The sequence below is a fragment of the Oncorhynchus keta genome, unplaced genomic scaffold, assembly GCF_023373465.1.
Source record: "Oncorhynchus keta strain PuntledgeMale-10-30-2019 unplaced genomic scaffold, Oket_V2 Un_scaffold_3464_pilon_pilon, whole genome shotgun sequence".
In the NCBI taxonomy this organism is placed as follows: domain Eukaryota; kingdom Metazoa; phylum Chordata; class Actinopteri; order Salmoniformes; family Salmonidae; genus Oncorhynchus; species Oncorhynchus keta.
The window spans coordinates 11,329-37,500 of record NW_026290918.1 but is presented as its reverse complement, the minus strand read 5'-3'; the positions used below and the strand labels follow the sequence as shown (position 1 = coordinate 37,500).

The following is a 26,172-nucleotide window of genomic DNA, read 5'->3' as shown; positions in this document are numbered from 1 at the left end:
ACACTACGAATCACGGTGAGGAGGGAGGGAGGGAGATACGCCCCATGGAGAAACAGGGACACTACGAATCACGGTGAGGAGGGAGGGAGGGAGATACGCCCCATGGAGAAACAGGGACACTACGAATCACGGTGAGGAGGGAGGGAGGAGAAAGACACTACGCACCCGTGGAGAAGGGAGACAGGGAAACACACTACGAATCACGGTGAGGAGGGAGGAGGGAGGGAGGGAGATACGCCCCATGGAGAAACAGGGACACTACGAATCACGGTGAGGAGGGAGGGAGGGAGATACGCCCCATGGAGAAACAGGGACACTACGAATCACGGTGAGGAGGGAGGGAGGGAGATACGCCCCATGGAGAAACAGGGACACTACGAATCACGGTGAGGAGGGAGGGAGGGAGATACGCCCCATGGAGAAACAGGGACACTACGAATCACGGTGAGGAGGGAGGGAGGGAGGGAGATACGCCCCATGGAGAAACAGGGACACTACGAATCACGGTGAGGAGGGAGGGAGGGAGATACGCCCCATGGAGAAACAGGGACACTACGAATCACGGTGAGGAGGGAGGGAGGGAGGGAGATACGCCCCATGGAGAAACAGGGACACTACGAATCACGGTGAGGAGGGAGGGAGGGAGGGGAAATACGCCCCATGGAGAAACAGGGACACTACGAATCACGGTGAGGAGGGAGGGGGGGAGATACGCCCCATGGAGAAACAGGGACACTACGAATCACGGTGAGGAGGGAGGGAGGGAGATACGCCCCGGGAGAAACAGGGACACTACGAATCACGGTGAGGAGGGAGGGAGAGAGATACGCCCCATGGAGAACCAGGGACACTACGAATCACGGTGAGGAGGGAGGGAGATACGCCCCATGGAGAAACAGGGACACTACGAATCACGGTGAGGAGGGAGGGAGGGGAAATACGCCCCATGGAGAAACAGGGACACTACGAATCACGGTGAGGAGGGAGGGAGGGAGGGAGATACGCCCCATGGAGAAACAGGGACACTACGAATCACGGTGAGGAGGGAGGGAGATACGCCCCATGGAGAAACAGGGACACTACGAATCACGGTGAGGAGGGAGGGAGGGAGGGAGATACGCCCCACGGAGAAACAGGGACACTACGAATCACGGTGAGGAGGGAGGGAGGGAGGGAGGGAGATACGCCCCATGGAGAAACAGGGACACTACGAATCACGGTGAGGAGGGAGGGAGAGAGATACGCCCCATGGAGAAACAGGGACACTACGAATCACGGTGAGGAGGGAGGGAGGGAGGGAGATACGCCCCATGGAGAAACAGGGACACTACGAATCACGGTGAGGAGGGAGGGAGGGAGATACGCCCCATGGAGAAACAGGGACACTACGAATCACGGTGAGGAGGGAGGGAGAGAGATACGCCCCATGGAGAACCAGGGACACTACGAATCACGGTGAGGAGGGAGGGAGGGGAAATACGCCCCATGGAGAAACAGGGACACTACGAATCACGGTGAGGAGGGAGGGAGAGAGATACGCCCCATGGAGAACCAGGGACACTACGAATCACGGTGAGGAGGGAGGGAGGGAGGGAAATACGCCCCATGGAGAAACAGGGACACTACGAATCACGGTGAGGAGGGAGGGAGGGAGATACGCCCCATGGAGAAACAGGGACACTACGAATCACGGTGAGGAGGGAGGGAGGGAGGGAGATACGCCCCACGGAGAAACAGGGACACTACGAATCACGGTGAGGAGGGAGGGAGGGAGATACGCCCCATGGAGAAACAGGGACACTACAAATCACAGTGAGGAGGGAGGGAGGGAGATACGCCCCATGGAGAAACAGGGACACTACGAATCACGGTGAGGAGGGAGGGAGGGAGATACGCCCCATGGAGAAACAGGGACACTACGAATCACTACGAATGGACACTACGAATGGTATAGTGTCCCTCTACAGGCGTCTGTGGCAGAGTGTTACCTCAGCTCTGAGATCAGTGATAATAGTATAGTGTCCCTCTATAGGGGCAGAGTGTTACCTCAGCTCTGAGATCAGTAATAATGGTATAGTGTCCCTCTACAGGCGTCTGTGGCAGAGTGTTACCTCAGCTCTGAGATCAGTGATAATGGTATAGTGTCCCTCTACAGGCGTCTGTGGCAGTGTTACCTCAGCTCTGAGATCAGTAATAATGTATAGTGTCCCTCTATAGGGGCAGAGTGTTACCTCAGCTCTGAGATCAGTAATAATGGTATAGTGTCCCTCTATAGGGGCAGAGTGTTACCTCAGCTCTGAGATCAGTAATAATGGTATAGTGTCCCTCTATAGGGGCAGAGTGTTACCTCAGCTCTGAGATCAGTAATAATGGTATAGTGTCCCTCTACAGGGGCAGAGTGTTACCTCAGCTCTGAGATCAGTGATAATAGTATAGTGTCCCTCTATAGGGGCAGAGTGTTACCTCAGCTCTGAGATCAGTAATAATGGTATAGTGTCCCTCTACAGGGGCAGAGTGTTACCTCAGCTCTGAGATCAGTAATAATGGTATAGTGTCCCTCTACAGGCGTCTGTGGTAGAGTGTTACCTCAGCTCTCAGATCAGTAATAATGGTATAGTGTCCCTCTACAGGCGTCTGTGGCAGAGTGTTACCTCAGCTCTGAGATCAGTAATAATGGTATAGTGTCCCTCTACAGGGGCAGAGTGTTACCTCAGCTCTGAGATCAGTAATAATGGTATAGTGTCCCTCTACAGGGGCAGAGTGTTACCTCAGCTCTGAGATCAGTAATAATGGTATAGTGTCCCTCTACAGGGGCAGAGTGTTACCTCAGCTCTGAGATCAGTAATAATGGTATAGTGTCCCTCTACAGGGGCAGAGTGTTACCTCAGCTCTGAGATCAGTGATAATGGTATAGTGTCCCTCTACAGGGGCAGAGTGTCACCTCAGCTCTGAGATCAGTGATAATGGTAGTGTCCCTCTATAGGGGCAGAGTGTTACCTCAGCTCTGAGATCAGTAATAATGGTATAGTGTCCCTCTACAGGCGTCTGTGGTAGAGTGTTATCTCAGCTCTGAGATCAGTAATAATGGTATAGTGTCCCTCTACAGGCGTCTGTGGTAGAGTGTTACCTCAGCTCTCAGATCAGTAATAATGGTATAGTGTCCCTCTACAGGCGTCTGTGGTAGAGTGTTACCTCAGCTCTCAGATCAGTAATAATGGTATAGTGTCCCTCTACAGGCGTCTGTGGCAGAGTGTTACCTCAGCTCTGAGATCAGTAATAATGCTATAGTGTCCCTCTACAGAGGCAGAGTGTCACCTCAGCTCTGAGATCAGTGATAATGGTATAGTGTCCCTCTACAGGCGTCTGTGGCAGCATGTCACCTCAGCTCTGAGATCAGGAAACATTGACTCTGCTACAGAGCACAAACACTGTCTGGAGGAGAGGCAGAGAGCAGAGGGCCGACAGAGAGCTGCCTCCAACACACCCTGGACACCCAAGTACTTTGTCAAGGAGGTGAGGAACTAGGACCTGAACGGTTCACTTTGACCTCTGACATTACCTCAAACTTTGAGTCAGCTTCCCTGGTCTTGTCTTTAATGTACTGTACGTTCACAATCAAAATTATTTTTTAAAAAGACACTGCTAAACATGTTTCCCTTTGCTCTCTCTCTCTCAAACTATCTCTCTCTGTCTCTCTCTGTCTCTTTGTCTCTCTCTCTCTCGTTCTCTCATCCTCTCTCAAAAAACTCTCTCTCTCGCTCTCTCACTCTCTGTCTCTCTTTCTCTCTGTCTCTCTTTCTCTCTGTCTCTCTGTCTCTGTCTGTCTCTCTGTCTGTCTCTCTCTCTCTCTCTCTCTCTCTCTCTCTCTCTCTCTCTCTCTTTCTCTCAGGGCGAAGGCTGGGTGTATCACAACCCCTTGTGGAAGACCCACTGACGAGGGGAGGGACCTCGGGGGGAGGGGCAACGTGCCAGCTGCCAATCACAGCACGGCGAGCGGCCCGCTGGTGGTCATGGCAACACACAGGGGACCAGCTAGCCGGGCCGCTAGAGAATAGAGGAAATGCAACAAGGGGCCTGTGTTCCAAATGGGACCCTATTCTCTATATAGCGGACAACTGCAGAAAGAGTGCACTACATAGGGAATAGGGTGCTAATTTTCAGGAGGAGCTTGTGTCTCAGTCATTCAATAAGAATGAGAGGTGCCAAAGACTCTCAGAGGGACAAGAACTACAGTCAAGACAGGAGAAGCTCACTGAGTTTCCCTGTCAGAAGCTGACCTGCTACCACACGATACAGGAAACTCGGCGGCCATTTTGGAACCAGGAAGAGATTGGTTAGGGACAGAAGATGAGCGTGACCGTTGGTGGTCAAAGATAGCTGAACAATTATGTAGCTTTTAAAAAAATATATAGTAGAATCTAAATACCAGAAGAATATATTACATTCACATGTTTCTTCCTTCACTTTCAATTTGTTTGCACAGGTTCTGTAGCTGTCTCCACTGTTATTACCCAGTAGGCCACAGGAGGGGTTGTCCTTCCAGCTGTCTCCACTGTTATTACCCAGTAGGCCACAGGAGGGGTTGTCCTTCCAGCTGTCTCCACTGTTATTACCCAGTAGGCCACAGGAGGGGTTGTCCTTCCAGCTGTCTCCACTGTTATTACCCAGTAGGCCACAGGAGGGGTTGTCCTTCCAGCTGTCTCCACTGTTATTACCCAGTAGGCCACAGGAGGGGTTGTCCTTCCAGCTGTCTCCACTGTTATTACCCAGTAGGCCACAGGAGGGGTGTCCTTCCAGCTGTCTCCACTGTTATTACCCAGTAGGCCACAGGAGGGGTTGTCCTTCCAGCTGTCTCCACTGTTATTACCCAGTAGGCCACAGGAGGGGTTGTCCTTCCAGCTGTCTCCACTGTTATTACCCAGTAGGCCACAGGAGGGTCCTTCCAGCTGTCTTGTTGTCCTTCCAGCTGTCTTCCAGCTGCTCTCCACTGTTATTACCCAGTAGGCCACAGGAGGGGTTGTCCTTCCAGCTGTCTCCACTGTTATTACCCAGTAGGCCACAGGAGGGGTTGTCCTTCCAGCTGTCTCCACTGTTATTACCCAGTAGGCCACAGGAGGGGTTGTCCTTCCAGCTGTCTCCACTGTTATTACCCAGTAGGCCACAGGAGGGGTTGACCTTCCAGCTGTCTCCACTGTTATTACCCAGTAGGCCACAGGAGGGGTTGTCCTTCCAGCTGTCTCCACTGTTATTACCCAGTAGGCCACAGGAGGGGTTGTCCTTCCAGCTGTCTCCACTGTTATTACCCAGTAGGCCACAGGAGGGGTTGTCCTTCCAGCTGTCTCCACTGTTATTACCCAGTAGGCCACAGGAGGGGTTGTCCTTCCAGCTGTCTCCACTGTTATTACCCAGTAGGCCACAGGAGGGGTTGTCCTTCCAGCTGTCTCCACTGTTATTACCCAGTAGGCCACAGGAGGGGTTGTCCTTCCAGCTGTCTCCACTGTTATTACCCAGTAGGCCACAGGAGGGGTTGTCCTTCCAGCTGTCTCCACTGTTATTACCTTCAGTAGGCCACAGGAGGGGTTGTCCTTCCAGCTGTCTCCACTGTTATTACCCAGTAGGCCACAGGAGGGGTTGTCCTTCCAGCTGTCTTCCACTGTTCCACTGTTATTACCCAGTAGGCCACAGGAGGGGTTGTCCTTCCAGCTGTCTCCACTGTTATTACCCAGTAGGCCACAGGAGGGGTTGTCCTTCCAGCTGTCTCCACTGTTATTACCCAGTAGGCCACAGGAGGGGTTGTCCTTCCAGCTGTCTCCACTGTTATTACCCAGTAGGCCACAGGAGGGGTTGTCCTTCCAGCTGTCTCCACTGTTATTACCCAGTAGGCCACAGGAGGGGTTGTCCTTCCAGCTGTCTCCACTGTTATTACCCAGTAGGCCACAGGAGGGGTTGTCCTTCCAGCTGTCTCCACTGTTATTACCCAGTAGGCCACAGGAGGGGTTGTCCTTCCAGCTGTCTCCACTGTTATTACCCAGTAGGCCACAGGAGGGGTTGTCCTTCCAGCTGTCTCCACTGTTATTACCCAGTAGGCCACAGGAGGGGTTGTCCTTCCAGCTGTCTCCACTGTCCTTCCAGCTGTCTCCACTGTTATTACCCAGTAGGCCACAGGAGGGGTTGTCCTTCCAGCTGTCTCCACTGTCTCCACAGGAGGGGTTGCTGTTATTACAGTAGGCCACAGGAGGGGTTGTCCTTCCAGCTGTCTCCACTGTTATTACCCAGTAGGCCACAGGAGGGGTTGTCCTTCCAGCTGTCTCCACTGTTATTACCCAGTAGGCCACAGGAGGGGTTGTCCTTCCAGCTGTCTCCACTGTTATTACCCAGTAGGCCACAGGAGGGGTTGTCCTTCCAGCTGTCTCCACTGTTATTACCCAGTAGGCCAGGAGGGGTTGTCCTTCCAGCTGTCTCCTGTTACAGTAGGCCACAGGAGGGGTTGTCCTTCCAGCTGTCTCCACTGTTATTACCCAGTAGGCCACAGGAGGGGTTGTCCTTCCAGCTGTCTCCACTGTTATTACCCAGTAGGCCACAGGAGGGGTTGTCCTTCCAGCTGTCTCCACTGTTATTACCCAGTAGGCCACAGGAGGGGTTGTCCTTCCAGCTGTCTCCACTGTTATTACCCAGTAGGCCACAGGAGGGGTTGTCCTTCCAGCTGTCTCCACTGTTATTACCCAGTAGGCCACAGGAGGGGTTGTCCTTCCAGCTGTCTCCACTGTTATTACCCAGTAGGCCACAGGAGGGGTTGTCCTTCCAGCTGTCTCCACTGTTATTACCCAGTAGGCCACAGGAGGGGTTGTCCTTCCAGCTGTCTCTGTTATTACCCAGTAGGCCACAGGAGGGGTTGTCCTTCCAGCTGTCTCCACTGTTATTACCCAGTAGGCCACAGGAGGGGTTGTCCTTCCAGCTGTCTCCACTGTTATTACCCAGTAGGCCACAGGAGGGTCCTTCCAGCTGTTGTCCTTCCAGCTGTCTCCACTGTTATTACCCAGTAGGCCACAGGAGGGGTTGTCCTTCCAGCTGTCTCCACTGTTATCCCAGCTGTCCTTCCAGCTGTTCCACTGTTATTACCCAGTAGGCCACAGGAGGGGTTGTCCTTCCAGCTGTCTCCACTGTTATTACCCAGTAGGCCACAGGAGGGGTTGTCCTTCCAGCTGTCTCCACTGTTATTACCCAGTAGGCCACAGGAGGGGTTGTCCTTCCAGCTGTCTCCACTGTTATTACCCAGTAGGCCACAGGAGGGGTTGTCCTTCCAGCTGTCTCCACTGTTATTACCCAGTAGGCCACAGGAGGGGTTGTCCTTCCAGCTGTCTCCACTGTTATTACCCAGTAGGCCACAGGAGGGGTTGTCCTTCCAGCTGTCTCCACTGTTATTACCCAGTAGGCCACAGGAGGGGTTGTCCTTCCAGCTGTCTCCACTGTTATTACCCAGTAGGCCACAGGAGGGGTTGTCCTTCCAGCTGTCTCCACTGTTATTACCCAGTAGGCCAGGAGGGGTTGTCCTTCCAGCTGTCCCACTGTTAGTAGGCCACAGGAGGGGTTGTCCTTCCAGCTGTCTCCACTGTTATTACCCAGTAGGCCACAGGAGGGGTTGTCCTTCCAGCTGTCTCCACTGTTATTACCCAGTAGGCCACAGGAGGGGTTGTCCTTCCAGCTGTCTCCACTGTTATTACCCAGTAGGCCACAGGAGGGGTTGTCCTTCCAGCTGTCTCCACTGTTATTACCCAGTAGGCCACAGGAGGGGTTGTCCTTCCAGCTGTCTCCACTGTTATTACCCAGTAGGCCACAGGAGGGGTTGTCCTTCCAGCTGTCTCCACTGTTATTACCCAGTAGGCCACAGGAGGGGTTGTCCTTCCAGCTGTCTCCACTGTTATTACCCAGTAGGCCACAGGAGGGGTTGTCCTTCCAGCTGTCTCCACTGTTATTACCCAGTAGGCCACAGGAGGGGTTGTCCTTCCAGCTGTCTCCACTGTAGTAGGCCACAGGAGGGGTTGTCCTTCCAGCTGTCTCCACTGTTATTACCCAGTAGGCCACAGGAGGGGTTGTCCTTCCAGCTGTCTCCACTGTTATTACCCAGTAGGCCACAGGAGGGGTTGTCCTTCCAGCTGTCTCCACTGTTATTACCCAGTAGGCCACAGGAGGGGTTGTCCTTCCAGCTGTCTCCACTGTTATTACCCACCACAGGAGGGGTGTCCTTCCAGCTGTCTCCACTGTTATTACCCAGTAGGCCACAGGAGGGGTTGTCCTTCCAGCTGTCTCCACTGTTATTACCCAGTAGGCCACAGGAGGGGTTGTCCTTCCAGCTGTCTCCACTGTTATTACCCAGTAGGCCACAGGAGGGGTTGTCCTTCCAGCTGTCTCCACTGTTATTACCCAGTAGGCCACAGGAGGGGTTGTCCTTCCAGCTGTCTCCACTGTTATTACCCAGTAGGCCACAGGAGGGGTTGTCCTTCCAGCTGTCTCCACTGTTATTACCCAGTAGGCCACAGGAGGGGTTGTCCTTCCAGCTGTCTCCACTGTTATTACCCAGTAGGCCACAGGAGGGGTTGTCCAGCTGTCTCCACTGTTATTACCCAGTAGGCCACAGGAGGGGTTGTCCTTCCAGCTGTCTCCACTGTTATTACCCAGTAGGCCACAGGAGGGGTTGTCCTTCCAGCTGTCTCCACTGTTATTACCCAGTAGGCCACAGGAGGGGTTGTCCTTCCAGCTGTCTCCACTGTTATTACCCAGTAGGCCACAGGAGGGGTTGTTTCCAGCTGTCTCCACTGTTATTACCCAGTAGGCCACAGGAGGGGTTGTCCTTCCAGCTGTCTCCACTGTTATTACCCAGTAGGCCACAGGAGGGGTTGTCCTTCCAGCTGTCTCCACTGTTATTACCCAGTAGGCCACAGGAGGGGTTGTCCTTCCAGCTGTCTCCACTGTTATTACCCAGTAGGCCACAGGAGGGGTTGACCTTCCAGCTGTCTCCACTGTTATTACCCAGTAGGCCACAGGAGGGGTTGTCTCCACTTCCCAGCCACAGGAGGGGTGTCTCCACTGTTATTACCCAGTAGGCCACAGGAGGGGTTGTCCTTCCAGCTGTCTCCACTGTTATTACCCAGTAGGCCACAGGAGGGGTTGTCCTTCCAGCTGTCTCCACTGTTATTACCCAGTAGGCCACAGGAGGGGTTGTCCTTCCAGCTGTCTCCACTGTTATTACCCAGTAGGCCACAGGAGGGGTTGTCCTTCCAGCTGTCTCCACTGTTATTACCCAGTAGGCCACAGGAGGGGTTGTCCTTCCAGCTGTCTCCACTGTTATTACCCAGTAGGCCACAGGAGGGGTTGTCCTTCCAGCTGTCTTCCACTGTTATTACCCAGTAGGCCACAGGAGGGGTTGTCCTTCCAGCTGTCTCCACTGTTATTACCCAGTAGGCCACAGGAGGGGTTGTCCTTCCAGCTGTCTCCCAGTAGGCCACTGTTATTCCAGCTGTCTCCACTGTTAGTAGGCCACAGGAGGGGTTGTCCTTCCAGCTGTCTCCACTGTTATTACCCAGTAGGCCACAGGAGGGGTTGTCCTTCCAGCTGTCTCCACTGTTATTACCCAGTAGGCCACAGGCCACTGTTAGTAGGCCAGGAGGGGTTGTCCTTCCAGCTGTCTCCACTGTTATTACCCAGTAGGCCACAGGAGGGGTTGTCCTTCCAGCTGTCTCCACTGTTATTACCCAGTAGGCCACAGGAGGGGTTGTCCTTCCAGCTGTCTCCACTGTTATTACCCAGTAGGCCACAGGAGGGGTTGTCCTTCCAGCTGTCTCCACTGTTATTACCCAGTAGGCCACAGGAGGGGTTGTCCTTCCAGCTGTCTCCACTGTTATTACCCAGTAGGCCACAGGAGGGGTTGTCCTTCCAGCTGTCTCCACTGTTATTACCCAGTAGGCCACAGGAGGGGTTGTCCTTCCAGCTGTCTCCACTGTTATTACCCAGTAGGCCACAGGAGGGGTTGTCCTTCCAGCTGTCTCCACTGTTATTACCCAGTAGGCCACAGGAGGGGTTGTCCTTCCAGCTGTCTCCACTGTTATTACCCAGTAGGCCACAGGAGGGGTTGTCCTTCCAGCTGTCTCCACTGTTATTACCCAGTAGGCCACAGGAGGGGTTGTCCTTCCAGCTGTCTCCACTGTTATTACCCAGTAGGCCACAGGAGGGGTTGTCCTTCCAGCTGTCTCCACTGTTATTACCCAGTAGGCCACAGGAGGGGTTGTCCTTCCAGCTGTCCCACTGTTAGGTAGGCCACAGGAGGTTGTCCTTCCAGCTGTCTCCACTGTTATTACCCAGTAGGCCACAGGAGGGTTGTCCTTCCAGCTGTCTCCACTGTTACCCAGTAGGCCACAGGAGGGGTTGTCCTTCCAGCTGTCTCCACTGTTAGGGCCACAGGAGGGGTTGTCCTTCCAGGAGGGGTTGTCCTTCCAGCTGTCTCCACTGTTATTACCCAGTAGGCCACAGGAGGGGTTGTCCTTCCAGCTGTCTCCACTGTTATTACCCAGTAGGCCACAGGAGGGGTTGTCCTTCCAGCTGTCTCCACTGTTATTACCCAGTAGGCCACAGGAGGGGTTGTCCTTCCAGCTGTCTCCACTGTTATTACCCAGTAGGCCACAGGAGGGGTTGTCCTTCCAGCTGTCTCCACTGTTATTACCCAGTAGGCCACAGGAGGGGTTGTCCTTCCAGCTGTCTCCACTGTTATTACCCAGTAGGCCACAGGAGGGGTTGTCCTTCCAGGCCCACTGTTAGGACAGGAGGGGTTGTCCTTCCAGCTGTCTCCACTGTTATTACCCAGTAGGCCACAGGAGGGGTTGTCCTTCCAGCTGTCTCCACTGTTATTACCCAGTAGGCCACAGGAGGGGTTGTCCTTCCAGCTGTCTCCACTGTTATTACCCAGTAGGCCACAGGAGGGGTTGTCCTTCCAGCTGTCTCCACTGTTATTACTGGCCACAGGAGGGGTTGTCCTTCCAGCTGTCTCCACTGTTATTACCCAGTAGGCCACAGGAGGGGTTGTCCTTCCAGCTGTCTCCACTGTTATTACCCAGTAGGCCACAGGAGGGGTTGTCCTTCCAGCTGTCTCCACTGTTATTACCCAGTAGGCCACAGGAGGGGTTGTCCTTCCAGCTGTCTCCACTGTTATTACCCAGTAGGCCACAGGAGGGGTTGTCCTTCCAGCTGTCTCCACTGTTATTACCCAGTAGGCCACAGGAGGGGTTGTCCTTCCAGCTGTCTCCACTGTTATTACCCAGTAGGCCACAGGAGGGGTTGTCCTTCCAGCTGTCTCCACTGTTATTACCCAGTAGGCCACAGGAGGGGTTGTCCTTCCAGCTGTCTCCACTGTTATTACCCAGTAGGCCACAGGAGGGGTTGTCCTTCCAGCTGTCTCCACTGTTATTACCCAGTAGGCCACAGGAGGGGTTGTCCTTCCAGCTGTCTCCACTGTTATTACCCAGTAGGCCACAGGAGGGGTTGTCCTTCCAGCTGTCTCCACTGTTATTAGGCCACAGGAGGGTTGTCCTTCCAGGTCCACAGGAGGGGTTGTCCTTCCAGCTGTCTCCACTGTTATTACCCAGTAGGCCACAGGAGGGGTTGTCCTTCCAGCTGTCTCCACTGTTATTACCCAGTAGGCCACAGGAGGGGTTGTCCTTCCAGCTGTCTCCACTGTTATTACCCAGTAGGCCACAGGAGGGGTTGTCCTTCCAGCTGTCTCCACTGTTATTACCCAGTAGGCCACAGGAGGGGTTGTCCTTCCAGCTGTCTCCACTGTTATTACCCAGTAGGCCACAGGAGGGGTTGTCCTTCCAGCTGTCTCCACTGTTATTACCCAGTAGGCCACAGGAGGGGTTGTCCTTCCAGCTGTCTCCACTGTTATTACCCAGTAGGCCACAGGAGGGGTTGTCCTTCCAGCTGTCTCCACTGTTATTACCCAGTAGGCCACAGGAGGGGTTGTCCTTCCAGCTGTCTCCACTGTTATTACCCAGTAGGCCACAGGAGGGGTTGTCCTTCCAGCTGTCTCCACTGTTATTACCCAGTAGGCCACAGGAGGGTTGTCCTTGCTGTCCTTTATTACCAGTAGGCTTGTCCTTCCAGCTGTTCCACTGTTATTACCCAGTAGGCCACAGGAGGGGTTGTCCTTCCAGCTGTCTCCACTGTTATTACCCAGTAGGCCACAGGAGGGGTTGTCCTTCCAGCTGTCTCCACTGTTATTACCCAGTAGGCCACAGGAGGGGTTGTCCTTCCAGCTGTCTCCACTGTTATTACCCAGTAGGCCACAGGAGGGGTTGTCCTTCCAGCTGTCTCCACTGTTATTACCCAGTAGGCCACAGGAGGGGTTGTCCTTCCAGCTGTCTCCACTGTTATTACCCAGTAGGCCACAGGAGGGGTTGTCCTTCCAGCTGTCTCCACTGTTATTACCCAGTAGGCCACAGGAGGGGTTGTCCTTCCAGCTGTCTCCACTGTTATTACCCAGTAGGCCACAGGAGGGGTTGTCCTTCCAGCTGTCTCCACTGTTACAGGAGGGGTTGTCCTTCCAGCTGTCTCCACTGTTATTACCCAGTAGGCCACAGGAGGGGTTGTCCTTCCAGCTGTCTCCACTGTTATTACCCAGTCCACAGGAGGGGTTGTCCTTCCAGCTGTCTCCACTGTTATTACCCAGTAGGCCACAGGAGGGGTTGTCCTTCCAGCTGTCTCCACTGTTATTACCCAGTAGGCCACAGGAGGGGTTGTCCTTCCAGCTGTCTCCACTGTTATTACCCAGTAGGCCACAGGAGGGGTTGTCCTTCCAGCTGTCTCCACTGTTATTACCCAGTAGGCCACAGGAGGGGTTGTCCTTCCAGCTGTCTCCACTGTTATTACCCAGTAGGCCACAGGAGGGGTTGTCCTTCCAGCTGTCTCCACTGTTATTACCCAGTAGGCCACAGGAGGGGTTGTCCTTCCAGCTGTCTCCACTGTTATTACCCAGTAGGCCACAGGAGGGGTTGTCCTTCCAGCTGTATGATGTATGTAAAATCCAATGATCTATGATTTGTCCATAATTAACACACAACACCAAACACACTGTTCAGTGAAGAGTCTTCCTTCAGCCCTTCTGTTCTATGATGTACAGTATATACATACCGGTTATGTATGTTTGTCACACTTGACTTGGACACTGTTCATAACACAATAGCCCAGTATAGAGAACAGCGTTTCCTTCAGCCCCTTCCAACAGCCCACAATGGAGAAATGTAATCAGAGGTGAACACTGCTACAATGTCAAAGTCAAAGCCATTTCTCCAGCCCACACCAGCAATCTTTAGTATTCACACACACTAACATTGGAGTGATTGGAACCAGGAAGTAGCTTGGTACTCCAGTATGTTTGTCCTTTTATAGGGCCGAACCTTGAAGAGATCTTTATATGGCCGAACCTTGAAGAGATCTTTATATGGCCGAACCTTGAAGAGATCTTTATATGGCCGAACCTTGAAGAGATCTTTATAGGGCCGAACCTTGAAGAGATCTTTATAGAGTCTAATTTATGGCCGAACCTTGAAGAGATCTTTATAGAGTCTAATTTATGGCCGAACCTTGAAGAGATCTTTATATGGCCGAACCTTGAAGAGATCTTTATATGGCCGAACCTTGAAGAGATCTTTATATGGCCGAACCTTGAAGAGATCTTTATATGGCCGAACCTTGAAGAGATCTTTATATGGCCGAACCTTGAAGAGATCTTTATATGGCCGAACCTTGAAGAGATCTTTATATGGCCGAACCTTGAAGAGATCTTTATATGGCCGAACCTTGAAGAGATCTTTATATGGCCGAACCTTGAAGAGATCTTTATATGGCCGAACCTTGAAGAGATATTTATATGGCCGAACCTTGAAGAGATCTTTATATGGCCGAACCTTGAAGAGATCTTTATATGGCCGAACCTTGAAGAGATCTTTATATGGCCGAACCTTGAAGAGATCTTTATATGGCCGAACCTTGAAGAGATCTTTATAGGGCCGAACCTTGAAGAGATCTTTATATGGCCGAACCTTGAAGAGATCTTTATAGGGCCGAACCTTGAAGAGATCTTTATAGGGCCGAACCTTGAAGAGATCTTTATAGGGCCGAACCTTGAAGAGATCTTTATAGGGCCGAACCTTGAAGAGATATTTATATGGCCGAACCTTGAAGAGATCTTTATATGGCCGAACCTTGAAGAGATCTTTATATGGCCAAACCTTGAAGAGATCTTTATAGAGTCTAATTTATGGCCGAACCTTGAAGAGATCTTTATATGGCCGAACCTTGAAGAGATCTTTATATGGCCGAACCTTGAAGAGATCTTTATATGGCCGAACCTTGAAGAGATCTTTATCTAATTTATGGCCGAACCTTGAAGAGATCTTTATATGGCCGAACCTTGAAGAGATCTTTATATGGCCGAACCTTGAAGAGATCTTTATAGGGCTTTATTTATATGGCCGAACCTTGAAGAGATCTTTATAGATCTTTATATGGCCGAACCTTGAAGAGATCTTTATAGGTCCTTGAAGAGATTTTTATAGGGCCGAACCTTGAAGAGATCTTTATATGGCCGAACCTTGAAGAAATCTTTATATGGCCGAACCTTGAAGAGATCTTTATATGGCCGAACCTTGAAGAGATCTTTATAGAGTCTAATTTATGGCCGAACCTTGAAGAGATCTTTATATCTTTATATGGCCGAACCTTGAAGAGATCTTTATATGGCCGAACCTTGAAGAGATCTTTATATGGCCGAAGAAGAGATCTTTATAGGCCTTCACCGAACCTTGAAGAGATCTTTATTTATGGCCGAACCTTGAAGAGATCTTTATAGGGCCGAACCTTGAAGAGATCTTTATAGGGCCGAACCTTGAAGAGATCTTTATATGGCCGAACCTTGAAGATATATTTATATGGCCGAACCTTGAAGAGATTATATATGGCCGAACCTTGAAGAGATCTTTATAGAGTCTGATTTATGGCCGAACCTTGAAGAAATCTTTATATGGCCGAACCTTGAAGAGATATTTATATAGGGCCGAACCTTGAAGAGATATTTATATGGCCGAACCTTGAAGAGATATTTATAGAGTCTAATTTATGGCCTAACCTTGAAGAGATCTTTATAGAGTCTAATTTATGGCCTAACCTTGAAGAGATCTTTATAGAGTCTAATTTATGGCCTATCCTTGAAGAGATAGTGAAGGTCAGAGAGAAAGGTAGACTACCTCCACTATACAGCCTTCACCGCAGTAGAACAGTGTACTGAATGTGGCTTGGCTGCCTCCCAAATATTCCCCACATAGTACCCTTACTTTGGACCACATAGTACCCTTACTTTGGACCAGGCCCTGGTCAAAAGTAGTGCATTACATAGGGAATAGGGTGCCATTTGGGAGGTGCAAATCCAACCGTATCCAGGAGGTGCAAATCCAACCGTATCCAGCAGGTGCAAATCCAACCGTATCCAGGAGGTGCAAATCCAACCGTATCCAGGAGGTGTAAATCCAACCGTATCCAGGAGGTGCAAATCCAACCATATCCAGGAGGTGCAAATCCAACCGTATCCAGGAGGTACAAATCCAACCGTATCCAGGAGGTACAAATCCAACCTTATCCAGGAGGTGCAAATCCAACCGTAACCAGCAGGTGCAAATCCAATTGTAACCAGCAGGTGCAAATCCAACCGTATCCAGGAGGTACAAATCCAACCGTATCCAGGAGGTACAAATCCAACCGTATCCAGGAAGTACAAATCCAACCGTATCCAGGAGGTACAAATCCAACCGTATCCAGGAAGTACAAATCCAACCGTATCCAGGAGGTGCAAATCCAACCGTAACCAGCAGGTACAAATCCAACCGTATCCAGCAGGTGCAAATCCAACCGTATCCAGGAGGTACAAATCCAACCGTATCCAGGAAGTACAAATCCAACCGTATCCAGGAAGTAGAAATCCAACCGCTCTATAGAGAGATATATTGACCCTTGATTTATTTAATCCACATCTGATATTTATTCTCCTGGTTTTCAATATTCTGTGATCCTAGACTTAGATTCAATCTGGGCCTGTGGAAGATAGTCGCTATAACAAGATTTACATTTAAAGGCAATGTTTCCTGCGTTTAGCGGAGACTGCATTCACGTTAAACGCTGCACATGTCAGCTCAATATGAAATGATCTTTACATTTCAATCAGGCTTTACGGTGGCTCTTCAACGGCCCGTGTTAAATCAATCTCGCCCCGTATAGTCTGTCTTGTCCCCAGCCATCTCTTTCTGTGTAGTAATGAGCCTGGGGGGCGAGGTTAGATCTTACTTAACAAACAGAAGGAGAGCTGCTCCAGTACTGGTCCCTTCCCTGACATTTTTTTGTCTTAATTACAACATGTTTTGTCTTAATTACAACATGTTTTGTCTTAATTACAACATGTTTTGTCTTAATTACAACATGTTTTGTAGCAGAGGTGCCAATGACATGTCTTCACCTAAACAACACAGGGAGAGACTCATCCATCACCACAGCTGGTCCCTCTACTAACAATCTGTCTCCGATGTGTCGGTAGAAATTACAACGTTCATCGGTTAGGTAACTCTAGTCTGAATATAATTCCTAGATTCTCCTTCAACAGAATCCTCATGCAGTTTGTTGTTGTTGTTGTTGTTGTTGTTGTGATCATTTTGTCCTGCCTCATTTAAACTGACTGAGAAACACCGTCATACACTTTGTAGACAGTTAGTTGCTAACTGGGATCCTTGGGATGAACCTACCCATTGAAGCAGCATCATACCCATTTATCATACAGGGATGATTTCTGTCTCTGATTTCTCAGCTCTTAACTCCTCTGTGGAACTCATGTCCAGTAAACAACAGTTTATAGCAGGTCCTAAACAATCTGTAACGACATGTCTTCACCTAAACAACATGTATTATAGCAAGGTTCTAACGACATGTCTTCACCTAAACAACATGTATTATAGCAGAGGTTCTGACATGTCTTAACACACCTGTAAACCAACATGGCCAGACCCTAAACAACATGTGTGAACAACAGTATTATAGCAGAGGTTCTAACGACATGTCTTCAAAACAACATGTATTATAGCAGAGGTTCTAACGACAGGTCTTCACCTAAACCAGTTATAGGAGGTGTTGAGTGTATTATAGCAGAGGTTCTAACGACATGTCTTCACCTAAACAACATGTATTATAGCAGAGGTTCTAACGACATGTCTTCACCTAAACAACATGTATTATAGCAGAGGTTCTAACGACATGTCTTCACCTAAACAACATGTATTATAGCAGAGGTTCTAACGACATGTCTTCACCTGTATTATAGCAGAGGTTCTCATTTAACCTAAACAACTGTATTATAGGAACCATGTCTTCACCTCAACATGTATTATAGGAGGTTCTTCTTCACCTAAACAACATGTGTAGAGAGGTTCTAACGACATGTCTTCACCTAAACAACATGTATTATAGCAGAGGTTCTAACGACATGTCTTCTAAACTGGGAGGTCCTATTATAGCAGAGGTTCTAACGACATGTCTTCACCTAAACAACATGTATTATAGCAGAGGTTCTAACTTCACATGAAAACAACATGTATTATAGCAGAGGTTCTAACGCATGTCCACCTTGTATTATAGCAGAGGTTCTGACATGTCTTCACCTCAACATGTATTATAGCAGAGGTTCTAACGACATGTCTTCACCTAAACAACATGTATTATAGCAGAGGTTCTAACGACATGTCTTCACCTAAACAACATGTATTATAGCTCTTCTAACTCCTGTCTGTGGAACAACATGTATTATAGTTCCACATGTCTTCACCTAAACAACATGTTTATAGCAGAGTGGTGTCTTCACCTAAACAACATGTATTATAGCTCTTACACTTCCCTAAACTGTGGAACCAAACAACATGTATTATAGCAGAGGTTCTAACGACATGTCTTCACCTAAACAACATGTATTATAGCAGAGGTTCTAACGACATGTCTTCAGTCCAGTTTGGTTCTGAGTCTTCACCTAAACAACATGTATTATAGCAGAGGTTCTAACACCAGTCTTCTGTGGGATTATAGCAGAGGTTCTAGCTCTGTCTTCACTCCTCTGTGGAACCAGACCAGTCCAGTTTGGCTGAGTGGTGTGAACAGCTCTTAACTCCTCTGTGGAACCAGACCAGTCCAGTTTGGCTGAGTGGTGTGAACAGCTCTTAACTCCTCTGTGGAACCAGGCCAGTCCAGTTTGGCTGAGTGGTGTGAACAGCTCTTAACTCCTCTGTGGAACCAGTCCAGTTTGGCTGAGTGGTGTGAACAGCTCTTAACTCCTCTGTGGAACCAGGCCAGTCCAGTTTGGCTGAGTGGTGTGAACAGCTCTTAACTCCTCTGTGGAACCAGTCCAGTTTGGCTGAGTGGTGTGAACAGCTCTTAACTCCTCTGTGGAACCAGGCCAGTCCAGTTTGGCTGAGTGGTGTGAACAGCTCTTAACTCCTCTGTGGAACCAGGCCAGTCCAGTTTGGCTGAGTGGTGTGAACAGCTCTTAACTCCTCTGTGGAACCAGACCAGTTTGGCTGAGTGGTGTGAACAGCTCTTAACTCCTCTGTGGAACCAGGCCAGTCCAGTTTGGCTGAGTGGTGTGAACAGCTCTTAACCCCTCTGTGGAACCAGTCCAGTCCAGTCCAGTTTAGCTGAGTGGTGTGAACAGCTCTTAACTCCTCTGTGGAACCAGACCAGTCCAGTTTGGCTGAGTGGTGTGAACAGCTCTTAACTCCTCTGTGGAACCAGACCAGTCCAGTTTGGCTGAGTGGTGTGAACAGCTCTTAACTCCTCTGTGGAACCAGGCCAGTCCAGTTTGGCTGAGTGGTGTGAAAAGCTCTTAACTCCTCTGTGGAACCAGTCCAGTCCAGTCCAGTTTATAGCTGAGTGGTGTGAACAGCTCTTAACTCCTCTGTGGAACCAGTCCAGTTTGGCTGAGTGGTGTGAACAGCTCTTAACTCCTCTGTGGAACCAGGCCAGTCCAGTTTGGCTGAGTGGTGTGAACAGCTCTTAACTCCTCTGTGGAACCAGGCCAGTTTGGCTGAGTGGTGTGAACAGCTCTTAACTCCTCTGTGGAACCAGACCAGTCCAGTTTGGCTGAGTGGTGTGAACAGCTCTTAACTCCTCTGTGGAACCAGGCCAGTCCAGTTTGGCTGAGTGGTGTGAACAGCTCTTAACTCCTCTGTGGAACCCAGTCCAGTTTGGCTGAGTGGTGTGAACAGCTCTTAACTCCTCTGTGGAACCAGGCCAGTCCAGTTTGGCTGAGTGGTGTGAACAGCTCTTAACTCCTCTGTGGAACCAGGAACAGCTCTTCACTCCTCTGTGGAACCAGGCCAGGCCAGTTTGGCTGAGTGGTGTGAACAGCTCTTAACTCCTCTGTGGAACCAGGCCAGTCCAGTTTGGCTGAGTGGTGTGAACAGCTCTTAACTCCTCTGTGGAACCAGACCAGTCCAGTTTGGCTGAGTGGTGTGAACAGCTCTTAACTCCTCTGTGGAACCAGACCAGTTTGGCTGAGTGGTGTGAACAGCTCTTAACTCCTCTGTGGAACCAGGCCAGTCCAGTTTGGCTGAGTGGTGTGAACAGCTCTTAACTCCTCTGTGGAACCAGGCCAGTCCAGTTTGGCTGAGTGGTGTGAACAGCTCTTAACTCCTCTGTGGAACCAGACCAGTCCAGTTTGGCTGAGTGGTGTGAACAGCTCTTAACTCCTCTGTGGAACCAGGCCAGTCCAGTTTGGCTGAGTGGTGTGAACAGCTCTTAACTCCTCTGTGGAACCAGACCAGTCCAGTTTGGCTGAGTGGTGTGAACAGCTCTTAACTCCTCTGTGGAACCAGACCAGTCCAGTTTGGCTGAGTGGTGTGAACAGCTCTTAACTCCTCTGTGGAACCAGACCAGTCCAGTTTGGTTGAGTGGTGTGAACAGCTCTTAACTCCTCTGTGGAACCAGACCAGTCCAGTTTGGCTGAGTGGTGTGAACAGCTCTTAACTCCTCTGTGGAACCAGGCCAGTCCAGTTTGGCTGAGTGGTGTGAACAGCTCTTAACTCCTCTGTGGAACCAGGCCAGTCCAGTTTGGCTGAGTGGTGTGAACAGCTCTTAACTCCTCTGTGGAACCAGACCAGTCCAGTTTGGCTGAGTGGTGTGAACAGCTCTTAACTCCTCTGTGGAACCAGGCCAGTCCAGTTTGGCTGAGTGGTGTGAACAGCTCTTAACTCCTCTGTGGAACCAGGCCAGTCCAGTTTGGCTGAGTGGTGTGAACAGCTCTTAACTCCTCTGTGGAACCAGGCCAGTCCAGTTTGGCTGAGTGGTGTGAACAGCTCTTAACTCCTCTGTGGAACCAGTCCAGTCCAGTTTGGCTGAGTGGTGTGAACAGCTCTTAACTCCTCTGTGGAACCAGGCCAGTCCAGTTTAGCTGAGGGATGTGAACAGCTCTTAACTCCTCTGTGGAACCAGGCCAGTCCAGTTTGGCTGAGTGGTGTGAACAGCTCTTAACCCCTCTGTCCTGTCAGTATGAGAACAGCCACTTTTTGAGTATGAATGTTATTATGTGTAAAGTGTGAAGTGCAACACTGCAGCATACGTCATCAGTCACTGAGCCTTGACCAAAACACTCTTTGGGTGTGTCCCAAATGGCTCCCTATTCCCCACAGGGCTTTGGTCTAAAGTAGTGCACTATGTAGGGAATAGGGTGCCAGCCCTGGTCTAAAGTAGTGCACTATGTAGGGAATAGGGTGCCAGCCCTGGTCTAAAGTAGTGCACTATGTAGGGAATAGGGTGCCAGCCCTGGTCTAAAGTAGTGCACTATGTAGGGAATAGGGTGCCATTTGGGATGTAGTATCACCTGTGTAGAACCTATGCAACACTTGACTTAGAAAGTCGTCTTAGACATGGGACAGCCAGGGGACAGGGTTTACCATGTATATTATGTATTAGACGAATAAATATCTCCTCACGTTCTGTTGCTGTTCTGTTGTTGGCAGGCCGTCTGTGGTGTGGGATGGGGATTTAGCCCGGGAACCACTGTGAATACTATCTCTCTCTCTCTCGTTCACTATCGTCTCGGTTTAAGTGAAACAATAGTGAACCAGAGAATGATATGACAGTTTGGATTTCGGACGACTGACGACCGGGTTTGAGGAGAGGATGTCGAGAGGTCGGTAGAAAACACAAATGAAAGTAGCTCTTCTCAGGTCTCAAGAACATAACTGATTCTAGTACTGCATGTCATGCAGACGTGTTGTAAAATATCTCTACAGTTAACTGGCGCTAACTGGTGGTGAGTGCTGCCACCTAGTGGATCTTAACAGACACACACAAGTACATTTGGAATCCTCCGTGACAAGACAACAAGCTGTGTTGGGATCGAGAGGAAGACAAAACGACACACAGAGACAATTTAATGCAACCTCTTTAATAAAAATAAAAAAGAAGTTATCTTTCATTCTCACACCCCACCAGCATCCATGTCATTACAATTGATGGAATAAACTTGTGTATTTTAAGAAAAAAAAGTCTACCGTTTCTGCATTTCATTCCTAATAGGACGCTACTTTTTCTCCATTAGCCTCCATCGTTCATGTAATAAATACCCTAGAGAGAGGCCGCGTCCAAAATAGCACCCTATTCCCTATTTAGTACCCTACTTTTGACCAGGGCCCATACAATTCTGGTCCAAAGGTAGTGCACTACATAGGGAATAGAGCGCCCTTTGTGACACAGTACAGAGTCTTGACACGTTGATATATGGGCTTTTCCTGGTAAAGGTGTTAAGGGCGATACAGTCCTGACCAATCATCATGACGAATAAAGACCATGTGATTAAGGCCGATACAGTCCTGACCAATCATCATGACCAATAAAGACCATGTGATTAAGGCCAATACAGTCCTGACCAATCATCATGACGAATAAAGACCATGTGATTAAGGCCAATACAGTCCTGACCAATCATCATGACGAATAAAGACCATGTGATTAAGGCCGATACAGTCCTGACCAATCATCATGACGAATAAAGACCATGTGATTAAGGCCGATACAGTCCTGACCAATCATCATGACGAATAAAGACCATGTGATTAAGGCCGATACAGTCCTGACCAATCATCATGACGAATAAAGACCATGTGATTAAGGCCAATACAGTCCTGACCAATCATCATGACGAATAAAGACCATGTGATTAAGGCCAATACAGTCCTGACCAATCATCATGACGAATAAAGACCATGTGATTGCAGGGGGACAACACGTTGAGAGCCTGGATTAGATTAGACACTGAGTGTCGTTAAACTCCAGAGGTTTAACTCCTGAAAAAGAGCCACTTCATGTACCAGAGAGATTCTACGTGTTACGTTTAGAAACAGAAGGCTATAGGACAAGGAGAAGTACCTTTAGAAACAGAAGGCTATAGGACAAAATGGACAATCAAACCAGGTCGAGCATTTTAGGCTGTTTCAGTGCAGCGTGTTCAAACACCTAGAGGAACAGGTGTTTCAGCCGTACGAAGTGCATCTCAGCCCAGACAATCTCATAAGGAAAATGATAAAATAACATCTACTCCATCTAACATATCATCAAGTCCTTTTTGTATTTCTGTTCTCCGAGAACTACAAGATGTATCGTTGGCCTCGTAGCCTGGTTCCTCTCTCTAGGTTCCTTCCCAGGTTCCTTGGCCCTTTTATAGGGAGTTTTTCCTAGCCTAGCCACCGTGCTTCTACATCTGCATTGCTTGCTGTTTTGGGGGTTTTAGGCTGGGTTTCCGTACAGCACTTTGTGACATCGGCTGATGTAAGAAGGGCTTTATAAATACTTCTATTGATTGATTGTTACAGGGAATTTAGTGGGATAAAAAAAAAAGAGAAAAAAAAGGTGTTTATTTGACGTTGCCATAGTGATAGATCAACACCAGGTCGAACAGGAGACCGAATCAACTGAGACAGACAGGAAGTAAACACCAAACAATAACATGCACCAGGAACTAAACCATCTGTGACTCCACGTTACATCAATACTCCTCTCAAAACTCCTCTTTGATGTGTTTTGTGTTTTTATAAAGGTAACTCGTTTAGTTCACACCCTGAAATGGTACAGAATGTCTCTGGTGCCACGGACTGATTCCAAGTCAGTTTAGATTCAATGATTTTGATATTTAGTGGAGTTGTTTTGTTGGTTAGTTTTTCCCCCATAAAAAAAAAATCTGTGTGACACAAATGGCACCCTATTCCCTATGTAGGGCACTACTTTTGAACAGGACCCATAGGGAATAAGGCACCTTTTGGAATGTATCCTCGGTCTGTCTGCCTGTCATGCCCTGGCCTGGAGTGGTGTAAATTTACAATCTCTCCTCTCCTCTCCTCTCCTCTCCTCTCCTCTCCTCTCCTCTCCTCTCCTCTCCTCTCCTCTCCTCTCCTCTCCTCTCCTCTCCTCCCTCCCCTCCCCTCCCCTCCACTCCCCTCCTCTCCTCCCCTCCCCCTCCTCTCCTCTCCTCTCATCACAGCAATATTCAAGTACAAAAACAAAGACAATTCTAAGGTCGTCGACAGGTCAAAGTTCAGTTCTTCAGGTTAAAAACGAACCGGCAGAGGGAGGTCATCGGTACTGGACGACCCCCAACAGAGGTCAACAGAAGGGTCATCATAGAACCTCAATGAACCACGATGATCATCATAGACCTGGTCGTCCAGGTAACAGGTCTCTCCAGACCGTTGGTTGGTGTTCATTATTCTTCTTCTTGATTGGTGGATTACTTGCTTGTTTGCGTTTTGAATGATTTGTACACCTCTCTCTCTCTCCCCCCCCCTCCTCTCTCTCTTTCACTCTCCCCCCCCCCTCTCTCTCTCTCTCTCTCTCTCTCTCTCTCTCTCTCTCTCTCTCTCTCTCTCTCTCTCTCTCTCTCTCGTAGCGCCTTTGTGGTCGTTTTTATGGTTAAACTGATTTCTTGTTGTTCGGTTTCTTGCCTTTCTTGAGGGCAAGTTTGTTCTTCACATGACCACGCTTCCTCTTCGCCGTCTGAAGAAATTAAATCATAATAACATTTAGATGAGACAGTAGATCAGTCCAGAAAACCTATATCCCTCAAACCCTAGGCATTTAGCACTCTGATAGGTTAACCCTAGGCATTTAGCACTCTGATAGGTTAACCCTAGGCATTTAGCACTCTGATAGGTTAACTACAGGCATTTAGCACTCTGATAGGTTAACCCTAGGCATTTAGCACTCTGATAGGTTAACCCTAGGCATTTAGCACTCTGATAGGTTAACTACAGGCATTTAGCACTCTGATAGGTTAACCCTAGGCATTTAGCACTCTGTTAGGTTAACTACAGGCATTTAGCACTCTGATAGGTTAACCCTAGGCATTTAGCACTCTGATAGGTTAACTACAGGCATTTAACACTCTGATAGGTTAACCATAGGCATTTAGCACTTTGATAGGTTAACCCTAGGCATTTAGCACTCTGATAGGTTAACCCCAGGCATTTAGCACTCTGATAGGTTAACCCTAGGCATTTAGCACTCTGATAGGTTGATAGGTTAATCCTGGACATTTAGCACTCTGATAGGTTAACCCTAGAAATGTAGCATTCTGATAGGTTAACCCTAGGCATTTAGCACTTCGATAGGTTAACCTTGGGCATTTAGCACTTCGATAGGTTAACCCTAGACATTTAGCACTTCGATAGGTTAACCTCAGGCATTTAGCACACTGATAGGTTAGATGGAATTTTAGCCTCATTTCTTATACATGATCTCGGGTACAAGGATGAAGGAAGGGGGTAATTGATTCTGGACAAGGATGAAGGGAGGGGGTAGTTGATTCTGGACAAGGATGAAGGGAGGGGGTAATTGATTCTGGACAAGGATGAAGGGAGGGGGTAGTTGATTCTGGACAAGGATGAAGGGAGGGGGTAATTGATTCTGGACAAGGATGAAGGGAGGGGGTAATTGATTCTGGACAAGGATGAAGGGAGGGGGTAATTGATTCTGGAAAAGGATGATGGGAGGGGGTAGTTGATTCTGGACAGGGACAAGGATGAAGGGAGGGGGTAGTTGATTCTGGACAGGGACAAGGATGAAGGGAGGGGGTAATTGATTCTGGACAAGGATGATGGGAGGGGGTAATTGATTCTGGACAAGGATGATGGGAGGGGGTAGTTGATTCTGGACAAGGATGATGGGAGGGGTAGTTGATTCTGGACAAGGATGATGGGAGGGGGGTAATTGATTCTGGACAAGGATGATGGGAGGGGGTAGTTGATTCTGGACAAGGATGAAGGGAGGGGGGTAATTGATTCTGGACAGGGACAAGGATGAAGGGAGGGGGGTAATTGATTCTGGACAGGGACAAGGATGAAGGGAGGGGTAGTTGATTCTGGACAAGGATGAAGGGAGGGGGGGTAGTTGATTCTGGACAAGGATGAAGGGAGGGGGTAATTGATTCTGGACAAGGATGAAGGGAGGGGGTAATTGATTCTGGACAAGGATGAAGGGAGGGGGTAGTTGATTCTGGACAAGGATGAAGGGAGGGGGTAATTGATTCTGGACAAGGATGAAGGGAGGGGGTAATTGATTCTGGACAAGGATGAAGGGAGGGGGTAATTGATTCTGGACAAGGATGAAGGGAGGGGGTAATTGATTCTGGACAAGGATGAAGGGAAGGGGTAGTTGATTCTGGACAAGGATGAAGGGAGGGGGTAATTGATTCTGGACAGGGACAGTAGAATCAGCACTTCAGCACAATTTAGCACTTCGATAGGTTAACCTCAGGCATTTAGCACACTGATAGGTTAGATGGAATTTTAGCCTCATTTCTTATACATGATCTCGGGTACAAGGATGAAGGAAGGGGGTAATTGATTCTGGACAAGGATGAAGGGAGGGGTAGTTGATTCTGGACAAGGATGAAGGGAGGGGGGTAATTGATTCTGGACAAGGATGAAGGGAGGGGGTAATTGATTCTGGACAAGGATGAAGGGAGGGGGTAGTTGATTCTGGACAAGGATGAAGGGAGGGGGGTAATTGATTCTGGACAGGGACAGTAGAATCATTCACCAGAGCTCTCCA

General features: G+C 49.3%; 2 protein-coding genes and 1 long non-coding RNA gene across 3 annotated transcripts in view; 2 read left to right on the top strand and 1 right to left on the bottom strand.

Moving 5' to 3' along the window:
- osbpl10b (oxysterol binding protein-like 10b) overlaps positions 1-4,783 on the top strand; it is a 130,764-nt gene extending 125,981 nt beyond the window's left edge. Inside the window, exons 10-12 of the mRNA XM_052515870.1 lie at positions 1-15; positions 3,360-3,513; positions 3,890-4,783. The exon at positions 1-15 is cut by the window's left edge and continues 168 nt beyond it. Of these exons, the coding sequence (XP_052371830.1) occupies positions 1-15; positions 3,360-3,513; positions 3,890-3,934 (214 nt within the window). The 3' untranslated portion in view covers positions 3,935-4,783. The remainder of the gene's footprint in view (positions 16-3,359; positions 3,514-3,889) is intronic.
- Positions 3,980-15,602, bottom strand: LOC127928686 (uncharacterized). Its single transcript, XM_052515876.1, has 9 exons — positions 15,550-15,602; positions 14,878-15,022; positions 14,639-14,692; positions 14,431-14,484; positions 14,316-14,396; positions 13,953-14,249; positions 13,629-13,898; positions 13,376-13,550; positions 3,980-4,044 (listed from the first exon to the last, which is right to left on the bottom strand). Exons 1-9 carry the CDS (start codon positions 15,600-15,602, stop codon positions 3,980-3,982), a joined length of 1,194 nt encoding a protein of 397 aa, XP_052371836.1.
- Positions 15,603-18,978: 3,376 nt separating this feature from the next.
- On the top strand, positions 18,979-21,617 carry LOC127928685 (uncharacterized). Its single transcript, XR_008131791.1, has 2 exons — positions 18,979-19,306; positions 20,560-21,617. It is a non-coding gene; the product is annotated as an uncharacterized LOC127928685 (long non-coding RNA).
- Positions 21,618-26,172: the final 4,555 nt, after the last annotated feature.

Bases quoted from the DNA above. Each gene is read 5' to 3' on its own strand.
- LOC127928686 (XM_052515876.1), bottom strand. From the start codon at position 15,602: ATGGTTGGATTTGCACCTCCTGGATACGGTTGGATTTACACCTCCTGG. The intron at 14,485-14,638 runs GTTCGGCCATAT...GATCTCTTCAAG, and splicing joins CATATAAAGATTTCTTCAAG to GTTCGGCCATATAAAGATCT. The intron at 14,397-14,430 runs GTTCGGCCATAA...GATCTCTTCAAG, and splicing joins CATATAAAGATCTCTTCAAG to GTTCGGCCATATAAAGATCT.